At 35.6% G+C, this 21,585-nt stretch overlaps 1 protein-coding gene across 3 annotated transcripts in view; it reads right to left on the bottom strand.

Moving 5' to 3' along the window:
* The window catches only part of LOC127451709 (serine/threonine-protein kinase LMTK1-like), a 71,096-nt gene that overhangs the window by 26,833 nt on the left and 22,678 nt on the right, over positions 1–21,585 (bottom strand). For all 3 annotated transcript variants that reach the window (XM_051716600.1, XM_051716601.1, XM_051716602.1), the window contains exons 2-3: positions 11,784–11,917; positions 915–1,056 (exon numbers count right to left, since the gene is read on the bottom strand). In XM_051716600.1, coding sequence (XP_051572560.1) covers positions 915–1,056; positions 11,784–11,917 — 276 coding nt within the window. The remainder of the gene's footprint in view (positions 1–914; positions 1,057–11,783; positions 11,918–21,585) is intronic.

The following is a 21,585-nucleotide window of genomic DNA, read 5'->3' as shown; positions in this document are numbered from 1 at the left end:
GTCAATGCTACCAAATACTAACAAATTGTATGTAAACTTCTGACCCACTGAAAATGTGATGAAAGAAATAAAAGCTGAAATAAATCATTCTCTCTACTATTATTCTGATATTTCACATTCTTAAAATAAAGTAGTGATCCAACTGACCTAAGACAGGGAATGTTTTCTACGATTAAATGTCAGGAATTGTGAAAATCTGAGTTTAAATGTATTTGGCTAAGGTGTAAACTTCTGACTTCAACTGTATATCCACCACTGTTAACACAACTATGTTCATGTATGTTCATTAGGGAACAGGCATGCTGTAGGTGCTTTTTTACAGTTAAAAAAGAACCCATTGTAAAAAAGTTGATGCCGCCATGTTGATATCACATGACCAGCCGAAAACTGCTTACTTTATATTGGTAACCTACCTATTATTTGGAAAAAAATACACTTACACTTACAGTAGCTTTAATTGGGTGTAGCTCAATATTTCTGAGGTAGATATGTAGCACTATCAATATACTTATAATTAGTAAATAAAGATTTACATTTCAGCTTGTTGCTCACACGCTCAAGTCATTATATGGCTTCAGATTTCAAGACTTGGAATATAACACACAAATTATATACTGTCCACTTCTGTTATGATGCTTTTTTGGCGCTTTTTTGGTGCTTTTTTGTCATTCTGGAACCCGACATCACCAGTCCCCATTGACTTTCATTTCAGGTGAAAGAGCAGTAGGCACATTCTTCAAAACCTCTCTTTTTTTGTCCTACAGAAGAAAGTAAATCTTACAGGTTTGGAACGGAGTAAATTATGAAACGCAATTTTCATTTTTGGGTGAACCTTTTGCTTAGAAAATTTCTATAATCACTGCATACTTGGATATAAAAGCACATTAATAGAAGGTCTAAGGGAAGATTCTTACATGATTTGCGTGGCTGCTTGGACAGAGGGTGTGAGACCTCTGTGAGGGGCAGGATGTAAACCTCAGGGTCGTTCTGAGAGCTGGGAGAGGCTAAAGTGGAAAGGTCAGCTTGGCACTCTTCCCCCTCTGTATTTTCAAACTCCTGCAAGGAACAAAAGCATTGAGAATCAATGAAACAATTCAGACACAAGCAAGAAAATTCAGATGTACCATGTAGAGTTATTACTTCATGCACTATTGCTTTACACATAATATACTGTATATCGAATAAAATAAAAATCCCTGTGATGGTTTCTTTTGTCAATGCATGTTTGCAGATAAAACTTAAGTAAGTTTATTGATGCCTCGAGGGAAAATATGGTGCAACACCAGCAAAGCAAAAAGATTATATAAAAAATACAAAAATGCAATATGCACATACACAGTACACACTATGCATAATAGTGTACAACCAAAGGTATACAGTTTCTATTTCACAGTTGAAATAGGGATGATAGGTAAATGTCTCTACCAACTTTCAGAAAATCGGATATGTCCCGACCAACATTTGGGCAATTTTACCTCATAAAAACTACTTTTACTTTATACTATGTTTTTATTTTCATTTTAATGACCATTAAAGTTTCTCAGTTTCATTATTCAGGTATAAAATATTGTCCGACCGGTCTGGAAGCTGAATATAAATGGCAGTCACTTTTCCCAGGACTGTTCAGGATGCACCAATCTCAGTCGCTTGTGATTACTGCATAAATATTTTTTTAATCAATTTCTGGAGATTGTAAGGGCAAATTTCCATTTGTATATTAGGTCTAACCCTTAAAAATAATAAAAAGCAAGTAAGTAAAAAAAAACAAAAAAAAAAACAGTCAAGTCGGAGTAAAAAAAAATGAATTGAGTTTTGCATGCGCCCCAATGGATTCTGCTTTTACGGCTGGCAAGCACAATCTTTAGGAAGACAGCTTTGAATTTGAATGACTGTCTAATAGCTTGGATTAGAGGTGCAGGATTTTAAGATGCTAGTATAACTGCAAAGATAACTGATTTGTGATGGCAATATGAGAAAAGATTATGTGGGAGTGAGGGGAGTTGCAAAGCAGAAAGTGGGGCTAATGCTCCATTCTCCAAATAATTAGTCTAATTTGAGAAGTCATTGTAGCTTTTTAATTTAGCCCACACTTTGTTTAGATTTCCATTTGTTTAATGCTGGATAATATATTTACAATATATCACTTTATGTCCCTTGGATGTCACTGTTTTCTTGATGTAGATTTACTGTACTTGAATCCATCTGCTTCGACCCATAACTTTTTCCATTCCCATAGCTCATCCAGATGTTGTCCTGTATGGCCACATTCTGACTACTATTGTTTGGGACTTGAGCATCTGTTTTGGGGATCTGTAGTATTCAGTAATTTCCCTGTCCTGTCATTCCAATTCAGAATTCAGTTGACCGTGGTCAAATCAAATCAAATCAAATGTCAACTCATGAATTAAAATGGAGCAAATTCTTTAATTCTTTACCTACAGTTGAAGTCAGAAGTTTACATACATCTTAGCCAAATACATTTTAACTCAGTTTTTCATAGTTCCTGACATTTAATTGTAGAAAACATTCCCTGTCTTAGGTCAGTTAGGATCACTACTTTATTTTAAGAATGCGAAATGTCAGAATAATAGTAGAGAGAATTATTTATTTCAGCTTTTATTTCTTTAATCACATTCCCAGTGGATCAGAAGTTTACATACACTTTATTAGTATTTGGTAACATTGCCTTTAAATTGTTTCACTTGGGTCAAACGTTTTAGGTCCACAAGCTTCTCACAATAAATTGCTGGAATTTCGGCCCATTCCTCCAGACAGAACTGGTGTAACTGAGTCAGGTTTGTAGGCCTCCTTGCTCGCACATGCTTTTTCAGTTCTGCCCACAAATTTTCTATCAGATTGAGGTCAGGGCTTTGTGATGGCCACTCCAATACTTTGTTGTCCTCAAGCCATTTTGCCACAACTTTGGAGGTATGCATGGGGTGACTGTCTATTTGGAAGATCCATTTGCGACCAAGCTTCCTGGCTGATGTCTTGAGATTTTGCTTCAATATATCCACATCATTTTCCTTCCTCATGATGCCATCTATTCGACTCATTTTACTGTGGATATAGATACTTGTGTACCTGTTTCCTCCAGCTTCTTCACAAGGTCCTTTGCTGTTGTTCTGGGATTGATTTGCACTTTTCACACCAAACTACGTTCATCTCTAGGAGACAGAATGTGTCTCCTTCCTGAGCGGTATGATGGCTGCATGGTCCCATGGTGTTTATAGTTGTGTACTATTGTTTGTACAGATGAACGTGGAACATTCAGGCGTTTGGAAATTGCTCCCAAGGATGAACCAGACTTTGAGGTCTTGGCTGATTTCTTTTGATTTTCCCATGATGTCAAGCAAAGAGACACTGATTTTGAAGGTAGGCCTTAAAATACATCCACAGGTACACCTCCAATTCAGTACACCTCCTATCAGAAGCTAATTGACTAATTGTCTAAAGTCTTGACATTATTTTCTGGATTTTTCCAAGCTGCATAAAGGCACAGTTAACTTAGTGTATGTAAACTTCTGACCCATTGGAACTGAGATATAGTCAATTAAAAGTGAAACAATCTGTCTGTAAACAATTGTTGGAAAAATTTCTCATGTCATGCACAAAGTAGATGTCCTAAATGACTTGCCAAAACTATAGTTTGCTAATATCTGTGGAGTGGTTAAAAATGAGTTTTAATTACTTCAACCTAAGTGTATGTAAACTTCTGACTTCAACTGTATACAGGTATATTTCAGTCTGCATCTATATATTCATCTTCTTCATATGCCTGAATACAATGGACAACATCTCTTATCTGCTCTAGTGGTATTAAAACCTCTCGTAACTATTTTTATTTTATTTTTTTATGTCACAATTGTTCTCTGAAGAAAACAGGAGTGGCACCAAACATATTTGGACACTTCACCCAAAAATGAAAATTCTCTCATCATTTACTCACCCTAAAGGCATCCCAAATGTGTATGACTTGTTTTTGTTTTTTTTTTTGTTTTTTTTCAGCAGAACACAAAGATTTTTAGAAGAATATTTAAACTCTGTAGGTCCTCACAAAACAAGCTAATAGTACCAAACTTTTGAAGGTCCACAAAGCACATAAAGGCAGCACAAAAATAATCCATAAGACTCCATATTTTCAAAAGTGATATGATGGGTGTGGGTGCGAAACAGATCAGTATTTAGGTATTTTATTCCTATAAATCTCCGCATTAGTTTTCAATTTCACATTATTTTTTGGTTTTTGGTGATTCACATTCTTTGTGTATATTGCCTCCTACTGGGCAAGGAGGAGAATTTATAGTAAAAAAGGACTTAAATATGGATCTGTTTCTCACCCACACCTATCAAATAATTTCTGAAGACATGGATTTAACCACTGAAGTAATATGGATTACTTTTACACTGCTTTATGTGCATTTTGGAGCTTTAAAGTTTTGGTCACCATTCACTTGCATTATATGGACCTACAGAGCTGAAATATTCTTCTAAAAATCTTCATTTGTGTTCTGCAGAAGAAAGAAAGTCGTACACATCTTGGATGGCAGGAGAGTAAATGATGAGAGAATTTTCATTTTTGGGTGAACTGCGCCTTTAGGCCACTTACAAATGTCTGAATTTCACTGCAATAATAACAAAATATTAAACCAAGTGGCATCTGCAAACTCTTGGTAGCACTTTTCTCAGTGCTCAGAACTAACTTAATTTTTGGAGCCATTTTTGCAATTTCTTTTAACCAACAATGTGATTTTCAGTGGATGTTTGAAGTCAATTCTCCTCAGGTTCACATAGATGTCCTAACAGAGTACTGGTGACCAGAAAGTGAACATTAGAACCACTGTTTTATCATTTTAAACCTAACTTAATCACATATTGTGAAATATTTTGCTTTAAAAGAGGGCTTCTCGATTTGATATTTTGTTATATGATACAGTCATTAATACGTGTTTAAGTGTGGCTTAAGCATCCAAATACTTTATAAAGGCCACTGTATATTTTCAAAAGGTACTCCAACAGAAAGGTTGAGTATGAAGTTGCATAAGTTTCCACCTGTAAAATGTAATCTAATTTTCCAATTTAAAAAAAAAATCTATGCTGAAATCCTGCTAATAGGGAGTTTAACAATACGAAAGGCTTGGCCCTGAGACAAATCAATGCAATATCACTTAGTACCACCTGAGGGTGCAGAGTAATTTATTTTCCTAATTCCCATAGTGCTTTAAGTATTTCATATCTGTTATTCATGCATTATGGATGCAATACTGAAGTGCTTACAGGACATATTTGAAAGAGAGGAGACCGTAGTATCTTTTTATTCACAAGGGGCCTATCAAAACTTTGTTGTTAGGCATCATTGAAAGTGGAATTAGATTATTACACTACTGAAATTTTTTTTTTTTTTTTTTTTCTGGTCTAGCTGGTCTTCTAATCTTAGACAAGATTGGGATTAGCTGGTCAGACAGCTGTAAGTGTCCAAAACCACTCTAAAACCAGGAAACAGACAAGTTTGACATTGCTGGGAGACCAGCAAACCAGTTTAGGCAGTTTTATGTTTTTTTTGTTTTTTTTTCTAAGGCAGGCTAAGTCAGCTGTTGGTTCCTCTTGTTCTTTCTGCATGGTTAGGAGAAGAAAATAAGATAAGAAGCTGGCCTGCTCCTCTCTATTCTATACTTGGAGCTCATAGATTTCCTGTCCATCTTGTTCACTCTGTCATTGTGTCTATAAGAGACATGGCATCAATCACAAACCTGTTAGCACAAACTAGACAGATTTTTGAACTTAGATATGATGCTCTCAATGTTGGACATCACTAATCCATTAAGCCACATCCATTCAACAGAAAACACAAAAACAGAATTTGTTATTATATTCATGCAGCTCATAGTTATTACGCCTGTCCAGCTCGCCATATGATTCACCAAAATTTAAGTCATTACTCTGAAAATCTGTTGCCAGATCTTAAATCTCACTCTCTATTCAGCATATTTCAACTGGTGCATCACATTTGGTTATGACATGCATAAGAACCAATGATGTTTTGATGTCAGTCCAAAGATCTCAACACAAATGAGATTTGGCATTGATTTAACCCCTTACACCCTGAAGGCATTTTTAAGGATTTAATGCTTAAATGGCATACTCAAAAGTAAGAGTTTATAACTCAAAAAAAAAAAAAAATAATAATAATAATAAAAAAATAAATAAACAATTTTTTAGGAAACCTTTCAAAATTTGAAGAAAATATATTTTGATCATGCTCAGAGACTTTCATGATATAACACTGCTGAGAAAAACAAAACAAAACATGAACACTAAAAATACACTTTTTGTTTGACATTATATCTTTTAGCAGTATGTATGGAAGGTCATTAAATTAACTTGGGTGTTTTTCTCCAACATGTCAACTATACCAGGAAAAAAAATTTTTTTAATAGTACAATGCAATCCAAAGATATTGAATATGGAATCAAGGTTCCCACGGTGGACTTTTATTTATCAAAGTGTCCAAAAAACATCTCCAAGCAAGTTTTATTGAACAATAAAGCAGAATAACAATCTCAAAAAATATAAAAATACTTAAAATTATGTGAACTAAGTCCATAATCATACATTTCAGATCACTTTGGCTTCCTATTCCAACTCTGAAAAATGTGCATTGAGCACCCTCTTGTGCACAGTCTGTGTATGTGCGCTCTGGGTCTGTTTACCACACGTGGGACAAGGGGACATTCCAAATATGTATTCTAACACTTTCTATACAGCCAATGAGGACAATCTGGCACATCTATGACATGAAGTATCGTGTTTCAGTGAATCAATCCAAGAGAAACCGTCGCCACAAAGACGGCATTAGCGATTAGCCACCATAGCTTGTTATGACACTCTCTGAGGAATATTTCAGGATCTACTTACCCTATTACATCGAGTGTGGGTTTGTTTCAGTCGGAGCCGTTTGCTGTAATTTGTGATATGCCACTTTTTATATCATATTAATTTTTTGTGAAGTTATAAACCAAAATGTGACGATGACTCTGTTTTTTTTCTGTTTATCATATGTGCATTTCACAAGCTAATACTCACTGTAGTTCAGTCTCTGAGTGAAACAAATTTGCTTGTTATATTCAACTAATCAAGACCTCAAGATGGCTGTGTGATCTTTTGATCTTTTTACTGGTTCTAAATATGATTGTTGTTATTGCAAATTTGTGAATTATGAAAATGAAACAGTTCAGTCTCATTGAGAATTGGTCAGATCAGCTATATTCATTGTAAAGATGAGAGTCTATGCTTTAAAACTACACCTATTTTGTGCAGATCAAGCAAGTGGTTGTTGAGTAATACCATAATATATATATATATATATATATATATATATATATATATATATATATATATATATATTACGGTATACGTATTTATATATATTTACAGTTGTGCTCAAAAGTTTGCATACCCTTGGAGAATTGGCAATTTTTTGACAGTTCTTTTCTGCTCCTCATGGCTCAGTATCTAGCCTGCTCAGTGCATCCACGTGAGAGCTAACAAACTCATTGACTATTTATACACAGACACTAATTGCAATTTAACAAGCCACAGGTGTGGGAAATTAACCTTTAATTGTCATTTAAACCTGTGTGTGTCACCTTGTGTGTCTGTAACAAGGCCAGACATTCAAGGGTATGTAAACTTTTGCCATTTGGGTGATTTCTGTTATCATTATGATTTAAAAAGGAGCCAAACAACTATGTGATAATAAATGGCTTCATATGATCACTATCCTTAAATAAAAGACAGTTTTTTGCATGACCAGTCATATTTTCAAAATCCATGCCAAAATTTCACAATTTCTGCCAGGTTATGCAAACTTTTGAGCACAACTGTATATATACGGTACGTGTGTGTGTGTGTGTGTGTGTGTGTGTGTGTATATATATATATATATACCCTCTCTCGGCCCGATACTGGGCCGCACCGAGTATAAGAGCTTAAAATGATGTAATGATGATCTCAGTGAAAAAATAGTGGACAAAGTGAGAGAAATGGTGCTTATACATACACTTACAGTATGTAACCCATCCAGTGCCAAGAAGTGAAGATAAAAATGGTTTGAAATTATACAAAACAAAGTACTGTACCCAATATACACTCACTGAGCACTTTTTTAGCACACTATGGTCCTAATAAGTGCCTGACATGGTCTTTTGCTGTTGTAGCCCATCCGCCTCAAGGTTTGACGTGTTATGCATTCTGGGATGCTATTCTGCTCACTACAATTGTACAGAAAGGTTATCTGAGTTACCGTAGCCTTTCTGTCAGCTCCAATCAGTCTGGCCATTCTCCATTGACCTCTCTCATCAACAAGGTGTTTCCGTCAACAGAACTGCCGTTCACTGGATGTTTTTTGTTTTTGGCACCATTCTGAGTAAATTCTATAGACTGTTGTGTGTGAAAATCCCATGAGATCAGCAGTTACAGAAATACTCAAACTAGCCTGTCTGGCACCAACAATCTTGCCACGGTCGAAATCACTGAGATCACATTTTTTCACCATTCTGATGGTTGATGTTAACATTAACTGAAGCTCCTGATCTGTATATGCATGATTTTATGCATTGCACTGCTGCTACACAATTGGCTGATTAAATAATCACACGAATAGTAGGTGTGAGTGTATTAGTGCCATTCATCTTGCATCACCTGTATTGAAATCAGCGAGTATAGTCTTACATGCACTGCACGTAAGGAGCTTTAATTGAACGGCATGTGGATTTGCTGCCTTTGTAGAGCATTCCAAATCTCCCCATAATGAGGTTCTATTTCAGTTAGGATGCTGCCATAGAAGGTGGCTATGTAGGCAGCGAGACAGCACGCTAGGTTTTGGAACAGACTCTACCTGTATATCTTTTCTTCACAAGACTCCACAAAAGCCTGTGTTTTCTCCAGATCAGTCTGCAGTGGTCAGCTTTGTTTTTTTGTCTGAACGCTCATAAAAACATGGACAGACTTTCCACAGGATGGCATCCCTGTGATATCTACAGAATACCAAATGACATTGTAATTATCTGCACCACGGTGACACCTTGGACTAGAACCACCTTCACAGTCTGCCACAAACAGCCCAGTGTGAGACAGACATAGACAAACCATCTACCCACTCAAACACACTCACTTGGAGCAGACAATCCTATTAAAAGCAAACAGTAAAAAGGCTTTGCATTATAGGGGGTATATTAAGTGACTGTGTGCTGAGGGTATGTGTGCTGCAGTGTTTTTTTATTGTGTGTCACACTTCCACTGCTGCTGTGAATGTGGAGGCACACTGCACCACACAGTCTGCTTATTCTGATACATTAATCCTCAACTGTGTGCGGCAAAACAAAATTTGATAATGACTTTTCCTTATGTTCCCATCTGTTCATATTTTCTGTCAAACATCAAATGTTCCCTCTAATTTTTGTTCTTGCTGTGCAAACAGGAAAGACCACCTAAGCAGAAAATCCCCATGTCCCAGACATGTGCAGTGTTTACTCTGCCATTCTTTATAAAGAAATTCTATGAAAATTAAAAGCCATCTAATGCAGAACAGTTAGTTTCTTAATTATCACATTTAGTAGACCCACTTGTTGAGAGTATTTCATTTTATACAGTAACCAAAAACATGTATCTTAAAGGATGATTGGCTTTTTAACTTGTAAGGATGGACTTCCTTTCCTATACCTGCCATATTGGGTGTTTCAATTTCTCCCATTTATTTGAATACAAAGTGATACCTTTCTGTCTGTCTGTCTGTCTGTCTCTCTGTTTCTACCTACTTACCTACCTACCTACCTACCTATCTATCATGTATGTCTGTCTGTTTGGCTTTCTATCACTTAATTCATTCATTTATTTGTCTGGCTTACTAATCTAAGCTTTCTAAATGAATAAAAGCTAACAAAACTCTAGGAGCATTTGCTACCATTTTTCTTAAAGTTTTAACACAGTGTTACATCTGTCCCCCTTTGACCATCTTGCATGTTTGCCTGATTTTCTCAGTGACCTTACATCCTAGCATGTCCCAAATAGGTCAGTCAGGAATAATTATTTATTTACCATGAAAGAGGAGTAAGAAAATGAAAAATTACCCCCCAAAACTGATGCTCTTTAATAATTTCTCATCAATGTGGACTACGTCCTTCAAATTTCCCAAACAGAGACAGGATGCTAATATGAATATGCATACTGATCTTTTTTTAAATCCGCCATATTGGGTGATCCAATTTCTTTCATTCATTTAATACAATTATTTTTATTTATTTTTATGACAGATTAAACTTGAATGAGAAGGTAAATATTCTGTGTTACAACTCAGTTGTAGACTTGGTTTATCCTACAAACAAAATCATAAATAAATCCACAATTGAAATTCACAAATGAAATCTCTTTATTAACTCATTTGTTTCTCTTAGACATAAATAAGACTACTTACAGAACAAAAGGAGATTTTTGCTTTGATTTTTTTGTTTTTTGTTTTTTGTTAAAAAGACCCTAGTAATCTTCTCACATTGGTCTCCTCTAGAATTTCAGAAGAGATCTCAACAATGTCTCAAACCTCTCAGAAGTTATACCCTAAATGTAAGCCAACAACTGTCTAATGTGTGTCTATTTTTATTCATCCTACTGAATTGTAGGAGAAACATCAGAGTTGATACTTTAAGTATCATTGAAATGCTAATATTATTTTCTAGGTTAAAATATTTTCAACTGTCCCAGCTGAATATGCTATGACAATTACTGTAAAAAAGCCATTTCTAGATTAATTTCCCCTAAAGGTGTAAACACCGGGGCTCTGTGGCACTATCTAAATATTGCTCTGTTTGTTTGAGCATCCTGACCATTAACAATGGTTCAACTAATGGTGTGAATTTGGGGCGGCACTATCTGTTTGTTATCCAATGGAAGATGGCGGAAGTGTTTGGGAAACCTATTTCTTTTTTTGGAGGGGATTTTCTCCCCTTTTCTCCCCAACTTGGAATGCCTAATTCCCAATGTGCTCTAAGTCCTCGTGGTGGCATAGTGACTCGCCTCAATCTGGGTGGTGAAGGAAGGATTGCAGTTGTCTCTGCGTCTGAGACCGTCAATCCACGCACCTTATCACGTGGTTTGTTGAGCGCGTTACCGCGGAGACCTAGAGCGTGTGGAGGCTTCACGCTATTCTCTGTGGCATCCATGCACAACTCACCACATGCCCCACCGAAAGCTAGAACCACATTATAGCGACCATGAGGAGGTTAACCCAACTCTACCCACCCTAGCAACCGGGCTAATTGGTTGCTTAGGAAGCCTGAGTGGAGTCACTCAGCACGCCCTGGATTTGAACTTACGACTCCAGGTGTGCTAGTCAGCATCTTTACTTGCTGAGCTACCCAGGCCCCCTGGGAAAACTATTTCAAAATGTCCATTATTTTTGCAATTCCATTTGGTGACGCTAGTTGCGCTGAAATTACAGACTGAGCTATGAGAGAACAAACTTTAAGCAATAAAATGTTCCTCTGGGTACATTCATACATGACTATACGGACAAATCAAACTTAACAGGCTGATTGACATGATACTTCTAAGTAATTAAAACAGGTGACATCAAACAAAGCTGATAACAGGTTGTGGTAAAAACACAGTAAACTGAGTGATGAGCCTATAAAAAATTAGGGTGAGGCACAGAAGATATTCTTTTCTCATCATCCTCTAATTTGGAAGGTTGTTTTGATGGATGAAATAACTAATGAGGAATGAGCGCTCACCTTGAAGCTGATGTCCCCCTTCTTGCAGCACAGGCAGGCCAGCATGAGGAAGACGAATGTAAAAAGACCAGAGAAGGAGACAGCCACTACTGCCAGAGAGGACGGCCATGACAGTTCACTCAGTGGGGAGCCACCTGCAGTGCATAGACAGACAATCATTATCAAAAACTGACTGTTACTGGACTCCAAACCTCAGACATCACCGTATAAGGGTCTCTTACCAATTTAAGGAAAATGAAGGCAGATTTGCCTAAAATAAGCATTTAAAATAAACGCATGAGCATTACAGAGAAAAGATTATACATTATTCTCTTTGCAAACTTGCAGCAAATTTTCCATTGTTGCCAAAGGTTTGCCGGAGGTTCACCACTACTGGCAAAGAGCTGCAAACTTTGCGGCGAATCAAAAGCTCATTTGCATGTGAAAATAAAGAGTTTTTTTATTTGCAGCTAGTTTAGACTTTTTGTTAGGGAATTGCAAACAGTAGTATGCTAAATTTTTGTCACATGACCTCACCATGTTGCATGTTTAATTCAGTTATCATCTTGGAAATCAAAATAGATACTGGCAGTCTCAATACTGAGTCAATAAAAAACATTTGAAAGCCCCCCGAGGCTCCCTGGTGGCTTGGGTGTCCTAAGCTGTTTATACTGCTTATGCCTATACGACCCTGATAGTACGTTATTCTGAACATATCTTTACATGGCAGGAATAGTCAGAGTAGTATGGTAGTATGCCATTCCGAGCTCAGCCTTCGTCTTTATGAAGGGAGAGATTATTGTAAGCCATTAGCAGTTGATAAGACAATAAGACAGGTTATTTAAATGTTTAATAACACACAGTGAATGTGACTGTTGTCAGTAATTTGAACATCAGATTTGAAAAGATCACTTGCCCGTGAAGGAACATGATGAAATGTGTCCTAATGAAAGCTAAATCTGCTTTACTTGTTGCAGTGAATCACAAAGACACAATCTGCATGATGAATTTTGTCTGGCAATGTAGGTTTAAAAACCCCACAACAACAAGCCTTAACTCGCTTGTTTTGATTAAATTAAATTGCAAACTTTTATCAGTTAATGAAGTAAAAGATAAGAGCCATATAAAAAAATTCAGGAAATGTGTGGCTATGCAAATGAGCTCTGCAGTTTGATTGGCTGTTTGCTAATGAATATGAAGAAACAATTATTTTTTGGTCATACTACCCACCTCTACTTTCACCATTTAAACAGTGACAGCAAAAATGTGATTAAAAATAAAACACCTATGTGATGAGGAGGAGGGATAAATGCAGCCGGATGCGGCAGTTCGAGAGAGAGAGAGCCACACGCAGCTGCCATGTGTGTGTTTGTGTTTTGTGTCTTTTTGTTTCATTATTATATTACTATGACTGCTCAGCCAGTTCCCACCTCCTCCTTGCCCATTTGAAACCTTGTTACATTGGTGCCGAAGCCCGGGAAGGAGGAGGGATGCGCTGTCGTGGAGTCCTCGCCACTGCCGTCCGCCCAAAGGGCACGGAGGAGTCGCTGCCGGTCGCCTAGATGCGGGGGAACGGCCGCCGTCTGCGAGGGGAGGAGGGGCTCGCTACCGGCCACCAGAACGCGGAGGGGCGTTCCATCCGCCAGAGGTCTGAGGACTCGCTCCGGTCCACCCGGGGAGGAGTGGCTGTTGTCCACCAGAGGGTGGAGGAGTGGTCGAGGAACAGGTGACGGCGTGTCTGGGAACCGATGAGCAAGTTTTTTTCTCTCTCTCTCCCCTCTCTCTCTCACTGTCGCTCCGCCTTGCCTTTTCCCTCTCCCCTTGTCCCCCTCCCCAGCTCTAGAGGGCAATGCCCCCCCCCCCCAGAAAGGAGGTGGGAGGGGGGGGATATATGTCATGCCGCCTGAGGCAAAGGAGGGAGGAGTGCGATGAGGAGGAAAGGAGGGGCTAATCAGCCGAGGAGAGGGTTAAATATAGCCGGATGCGTCAGTTCATGAGAGAGACCCACACACAGCTGCTGTGTGTGTTTGTGTCTTTTTGTTTCATTAAATATTACTTTGACTGTTCAGCCGGTTCCTGCCTCCTCCTTGCCCATTTGAACCGTGTTACAACATAATTTTAACCTAAAATGTTGATGTTAATAAATAGAAAAATGTCCATGGACATGTTATTCATCAACTACCCACTTTTAGATTGACTCTCAGCAGTTTGATTGGCTGTATGCTAATGAGTGAAGGCAGAATCGATGGGACTCAAGCCAGCAGCATTTAGGCCTTTTCACACTGTGTCATTACGGATGTCGAGGACACCGAAGTGCCAGGTGTCACATTTTCTGAGATTTAATCTGACTTTCACTGAAAATCTCCTGTCAGCAAGGGAGAGGGCCAATGTGAAAGAGCGCTTACACAAAGACACATGTTTAGCATATGCTCTCTCTTAGTTCTGTCATGCAAGCACTGAAAAGAGCATGCACGAGTGTTGCCAGATCATGCTAGACAAAACAAGTCCATAATAAGCCACTTGCCACTGATTTCATAATTTATCGGATTTATAGTAGCATAACTCTACATAAAACAAATTAAACATGGCTAAATCGCATGTTGCTGCAAAGATTTTATTTATTATTATTATATTATTTTTAAAAAACATTTCACGTATACAATTGGCAGTCTAAATCAATGAATAAATATCTTTCTCATACGCACACATCTAAGTGGTAAAAGAAAAAAGTGTGCACTGAGAGCATTGTGCATCATTGGAAAAGGGGAGAGGCTGAAAAAGGCAAAAATGATGGGACAAAAAGGAAACTACCAATGGTGATCAATAAAAACATTGTTTGTTCTCGTTTTATAGAGTACATTTACAGTTTTTTTATTTGTTGGTTTTTTGTCATCCAAAATGCCCTGTGACTTTTAGTGCAGAGTGACATATACTAATTTATACATAATTCAATACACTGCACACCAAAACACATGCTTACACACAGACAGATGAAAAAATCAGTCAAAGAGACGGTAGTTTTAAGAGTATTTTGCCTATACAAAATATTTTATGCAACCAGTTTAAATATTCTGTCCACAATAACATAACTGTGCAAACAAACAGGATTACCAGTACTCTGTACCGCTGCCACACACAACCAAAGTCTTTCTAGCAAGTCAGTCCACTGGTGGCCATCTTTGGAACGCTCTTGGGAAGCTATTTCTAGCCAAGTACAGTACAGAAAGTACAGCTTCTATCTACTTGAATGGGGAAATTTCAAAAATGGTTGGTCAAGATTACGATCAAAAAACATATTTCAAATCCACAGTAAAATCTGACAACACTTAAATTATACATTGTGCTTCTTTGCCTCAGATTACGTTAAAAAAAAACAAAAAACAAAAAAAACAATCTTGGCTTGTATAGCTAATGCATGTTTTTGAGTTGATTGACAGGTGATGTCTGTATCTAAAAGGTGATTGGCTCTTTTACCTGTAAGGCGGGACTTCCTTTCTTCATCCGTTGACCGTTGGGCGTTCCAATTTCTCCCATTCATTTTAATAGAAGTGACCTGTCTCTGTTAAATAGTCTCTGAATCAACTCCTCACATCCCCACAAAATGATGTTTCATCAGTAAAAACATTCATTCAGTGAACCGGACAATTAGTGCATAGCAAAAATATGCAAATTTCAGAAATTTCCTTGATCAACAGCAGATGCTCTGATTAAAACGAGCCAAAATACAACGTGATATGATGCTCTCTTGAGGTAATCTTCATGGAACGGCTTTATATGCTGAGTGGCTGAAGGGAATTTGGCAACTCCTTAGTCCTAATGGCTGCCGCCAAAAACTGTTCAGGTTGAGACAGAGCACTTTATCAAATTTATTGGGAGAAATTGGAATGGTCAATATGGTGGACGCAGAAACGGAAGACCTGTCTTATGTGTAAAAGATTCAATTACCAATTGATTATCAATGCGCATTAGCTGGACCAGCCTGAAAAATAGTGCTTTCTAGGGTGATCTGAACTAAAGAAGCACAATTTGTAACCATTGTAGTCAGATTTAACTGCTGATTTGAAATATGTTCTTTGATCATAACCTTGACCAACCGTTATGGAGATTTCGGTCTTTCCCCATTCAAGTAGTTAGGAGCTGTACTTTTATGCCACTTGTGTCAATAGAAAATAGCTGCCCGGGAGCATTCCCAAGATGGTCGGCGGGTGGACTGACTTGCCTTGAAAGGGACTTCATGAAACCTCTGTCAGGCTGTCAGTGCGACTTTTACATGGGTGTGACTTATCTGTGCTTTTTTTTCTTTCAACAATGCAATTTTAACCAGGTGGGACTTAATTTCTGGAAAATATGGTAAGTGTAAACTTACCAATGAATCATGATTTCTGCATTAAAAAACGTTCACACAGGTTTTTACGCACAAGTACTTGCATATGCACGGTTAATGAATGTACAGTAAAGTGCAGCTCGAAATGCAGGTCAGGATATTTGACAACCGCTAAAGTAATCAACCATAATTTATTGTCTTATGGGTGCCAAGCACTAGCAAGCACAAATACACGACTGTATTCTGGAAAAAAGCAACTCATAACCACATATTATATTTATAAGCGACTTTATTAAAAAAAACAGCCCAAAGTCATTTACAATAAGAGGACATGGCAACACCGCACATCCTGATCAGCAAAACATAACACTTTAACACAATGGCCATATGTCCTGAAATGCAGGAAGTCTCTTTTCTTCTGATATGCTGACACATGTGGCTTTGAACACCATTTTCCACACATGATGTCTGAGAGGGGTCATGAAGATTGTTAGGTCAATGCCTCTGAGCAGAAAAAGACATGTGACAAAAGGTATAAACACACAAATACAGGAAAACAAAACATCTGAAGGGCTCTGTTCCAAAACCTAGCAAGTCTTACTTACTATTGCTTACATACAGTGGGCAGCTGCCTCCTAGGGAACAGAGCCAATGTCACCCAGGACTAGGAGCACTGGAGCATGTATACAAAACACCACAAATGCAAAGACACAGCAACATGTTGAGTGTACGAAGGCATTTCTCCAACCCACTCCTGCATCTCCATGGTAACAGCCTGGCTGGCTGACCTGTCATGTTGGAAATGCACATTGCTTTTTGTGAAATCTCTCCTCAGCCTCCGCCTTTCATAATGACATCACAGTTCTACTGATGCTTTAACATCAGGTTTCCCCTTCAGATTCAACCATCTCACTGTCTGCTAAACACACAGTTTGTCTCACCTGCAGTGTAAGAGTACACAGAAGATCAGAGCTGAGATGACTATAGCAGCAGGACAGAGAGATACGGAATTAAAGGGGCAATAAAATATGATTGCTCTTTTACAATAAAAGAGGTTATGTACTATGTTGACATCAATGGTGGCTGGTGCTTTTCAAGCATACACTGTAAAAATGTCCATAATTTTACCGTTACATTTTTAATTAACGGTAAAAATATATATTATGTTTAACAAGAGAGTACATGTACTTTTTGTGGTAAATTATTGTAAAAATTACAGTAAAAAACTGTAATCGGGCATTCCCAGTATTCCCTGTGACCTATTACATTTCAATTATATTTTATGGGAATAGTTATGCTTCTTTTTATTTTTAATATCACTTATCTACATTGGGGTGTTCAGTATATATTTGATGTAGTTTAGTTATTGTTTATTGCATAATTTTAATTTCAAATGTGTTACCCTGGTGGTGTTTAGTGTTTGTGTGCGTAACACTGAGCACTGTCTCTACATGTTTTTTTCTAGTGATGAACTTCATGTTATCATGTGCCTTTCTGTAATTACTATGGTGATTAACAATGCATTATAAAGTAGTGCCCGACCGATATATCGGTCGGACAATATTAGCTTTTCACTGATATATCAGTATCGGCATATATGTTTACCGATATGCGCAAACATGAAAACTTTTTTTCAGAACATATAATGCAGAAAATAATGCTTTAGAATTGGTGTCATTACGTAGTTTGTCCAGCAGAGCACGCTCTGACTCCATTGTTTACAGAGCTGAGCTGACGGTGGCTCTGCAAGACAGGGTGGAGTTAAGCGGTGTCTTCATGGTAAGTTGCTAACTAGTTTGTGAAATACATATTGGAAAGTTAATAAACAATGACCCCATCATTTTCCCTTTTCAATATACCTAATATAACGTTAACCCTGTCCCTGGCAACCATGTCACTCATGTCTGTTTGCTGTTAGCCAGCTATAGTTTGTCAGTGCAGTAAGTAATGTAACAGATTGAAAGGTAAACATCAGAGCATCTTTTTGCAGCTCAGTAGACAACAGTGCGGTGGTGGATTGTGTCTGTTGAGTGTTGATTTCACGCTACGCTGTTACCTAGTTGGTGAGACGCAATGTTGGTCCATCTTTTACTCGCCGTGACAACGAGCTTATAGCTAACCACGTAGCTACTTTAATTGCTTGTCTGCTGAGTGGAAGCTTATGTGTAAACATATATTCACCAAACTGTTTTGTTCAGAATTCACAGTTTGATACCCCCTTCAACCGAACAATTTCAGTCATGTCATTTATAAAATGTAATATTTAAAAGTCTGGTTTTCCACCGTTGAAAGTTTCTCCTGAACTTGTATAGCAGAATACAGTGTAACACCGCTGCTTATCTGTTTATCTTGACTCGGCAGTATTAATATAGTCAGCATTTGACTGTTACTAAACAGTGCTAATGTTTATTTAGCTATTTATTTTATTTTTATTAATTCTTTATTTTAATGGTCAGCATTTGACTGATACTAAACATAGAGTACTGTTGTTTATTAAGCTATTTATTTTATTTTAATTTATTCTTTATTTAAATGGTCAGCATTTGACTGATACTAAACATACAGTACTGATGTTTATTTAGCTATTTGTTTTATTTTTATTTATTCTTTATTTAAATGGTCAGCATTTGACTGATACTAAACAGTAATACTGATGTTTATTTAGCTATTTATTTTATTTTTATTTATTCTTTTTTTAAATGGTCAGCATTTGACAGATACTAAACAGTACTGATGTATATTTAGTAATTTATTTTATTTTTATTTATTTTAATGGTCAGCATTTGACTGATACTAAACATACAGTACTGATGTATATTTAGCTATTTATTTTATTTTTATTTATTCTTTATTTTAATGGTCAGTAATTGACTTATAAACATACAGTACTGATGTATATTTAGCTATATATTTTATTTTTATTTATTCTTTATTTTTATGGTCAGCATTTGACTGATAATAAACAGTACTAATGTTTATTTAGCTATTTATTTTATTTTTATTTATTCTTTATTTTAATGGTCAGCATTTGACTGATACTAAACATACAGTACTGATGTATATTTAGCTATTTATTTTATTTTTATTTATTCTTTATTTTAATGGTCAGTAATTGACTTATAATAAACATACAGTACTGATGTATATTTAGCTATATATTTTATTTTTATTTATTCTTTATTTTTATGGTCAGCATTTGACTGATAATAAACAGTACTAATGTTTATTTAGCTATTTATTTTATTTTTATTTATTCTTTATTTTAATGGTCAGCATTTGACTGATACTAAACAGTACTGATGTATATTTAGTAATTTATTTTATTTTTATTTATTTTAATGGTCAGCATTTGACTGATACTAAACATACAGTACTGATGTTTATTTAGCTATTTATTTTATTTTTATTTATTCTTTATTTTAATGGTCAGCATTTGACTGATACTAAACAGTACTGATGTTTATTTAGCTATTTATTGTATTTTTATTTATTCTTTATTTTAATGGTCAGCATTTGACTGATACTAAACAGTACTGATGTATATTTAGTAATTTATTTTATTTTTATTTATTTTAATGGTCAGCATTTGACTGATACTAAACATACAGTACTGATGTTTATTTAGCTATTTATTTTATTTTTATTTATTCTTTATTTTAATGGTCAGCATTTGACTGATACTAAACAGTACTGATGTTTATTTAGCTATTTATTGTATTTTTATTTATTCTTTATTTTAATGGTCAGCATTTGACTGATACTAAACAGTACTGATGTATATTTAGTAATTTATTTTATTTTTATTTATTTTAATGGTCAGCATTTGACTGATACTAAACATACATTACTGATGTATATTTAGCTATTTATTTTATTTTTATTTATTCTTTATTTTAATGGTCAGTAATTGACTTATAATAAACATACAGTACTGATGTATATTTAGCTATATATTTTATTTTTATTTATTCTTTATTTTAATGGTCAGCATTTGACTGATACTAAACATACAGTACTGATGTTTATTTAGCTATTTATTTTATTTTTATTTATTCTTTATTTTAATGGTCAGCATTTGACTGATACTAAACAGTACTGATGTTTATTTAGCTATTTATTTTATTTTTATTTATTCTTTATTTTAATGGTCAGCATTTGACTGATACTAAACATACAGTACTGATGTTAATTAAGCTATTTATTTTATTTTTATTAATTCTTTATTTTAATGGTCAGCATTTGACTCATACTAAACATAGAGTACTGATGTTTATTAAGCTATTTATTGTATTTTTTATTTATTCTTTATTTAAATGGTCAGCATTTGACTGATACTAAACAGTAATACTGATGTTTATTTAGCTATTTATTGTATTTTTATTTAATTTTATTTTAATGGTCAGCATTTGACTGATACTAAACAGTACTGATGAATATTTACTAATTTATTTTATTTTTATTTATTTAGATGGTCAGCAATTGACATACTAAACATATAGTACTGATGTATATTTAGTAATTTATTTTATTTTTATTTATTTTAATGGTCAGCATTTGACTGATACTAAACAGTAATACTAATGTTTATTTAGCTATTTATTTTATTTATATAAATTATTTATTTAAATGGTCAGCAATTGACTTATACTAACAGTACTGATGTTTTTTAAGCTATTTATTGTATTTTTAATTATTCTTTATTTTCTCAGTGTTCATTTCTATAATTTGTAGACAATGTATAATAATAATGTCAAATATTCTTTGATAAAAATATTTGTTTAAGAAAGCAGCCTTCTAAGTACCTTTGCATAGTCATATCGGTGCAAAATCGGTGAAAAATCCACGCAGAAAAGGTCTGTTTTCATTCCAGCTCAAAAATTAACTATATCGGTCACCATATCGGTAATCGGTGAATTTTCCCTCTTTAAAACCGGTATCGGTCTCATAAATCCCATAATGGTCGGGCTCTATTATAAGACTATTATACAGTTTCAAAGATTAATATATTAAGTTTATCATTTAACAATATAAACAATGGTACTGCACTGTAAAATATACTGTAAAACAACAGTTTTAAACTAAAATTGACAGGTTGTTCAGTAAAGTTTTTTTCTGTGTTGTTTACATAATTATACTAGCAACCACAGCTGGCAGTTTTTTTTTTTGTTTTGTTTTTTTTTTTTTTTTACAGTGAAGGGAAGCACAGACTTTTTTATTTTTTGGAGTTCACTCAAAACTGTTTTAGTAATATTCAAAAATTTCAACAGTCAAAAGCTAGGATTATCGAAGCTAAAATGAATGTTTAATGACAGATTAAAAATAACTACATCTGTTTCTCTGACTGCCAAGCACTCTGTGTTTGACAGCAGTGGTTTTATATTTCATCTATCAGTTGCGTACATCACTGTTTCAATTATTGGCCAATTTTGTGCAAATTCCAGCCCATTTGAGAGCTTGCCCAATCATACACCAATCAGCCACAACATTAAAACCACCTGC

This window comes from Myxocyprinus asiaticus, chromosome 14 (genome assembly GCF_019703515.2).
Source record: "Myxocyprinus asiaticus isolate MX2 ecotype Aquarium Trade chromosome 14, UBuf_Myxa_2, whole genome shotgun sequence".
NCBI lineage: Eukaryota > Metazoa > Chordata > Actinopteri > Cypriniformes > Catostomidae > Myxocyprinus > Myxocyprinus asiaticus.
This window is presented reverse-complemented; position numbering and strand designations above follow the sequence as displayed.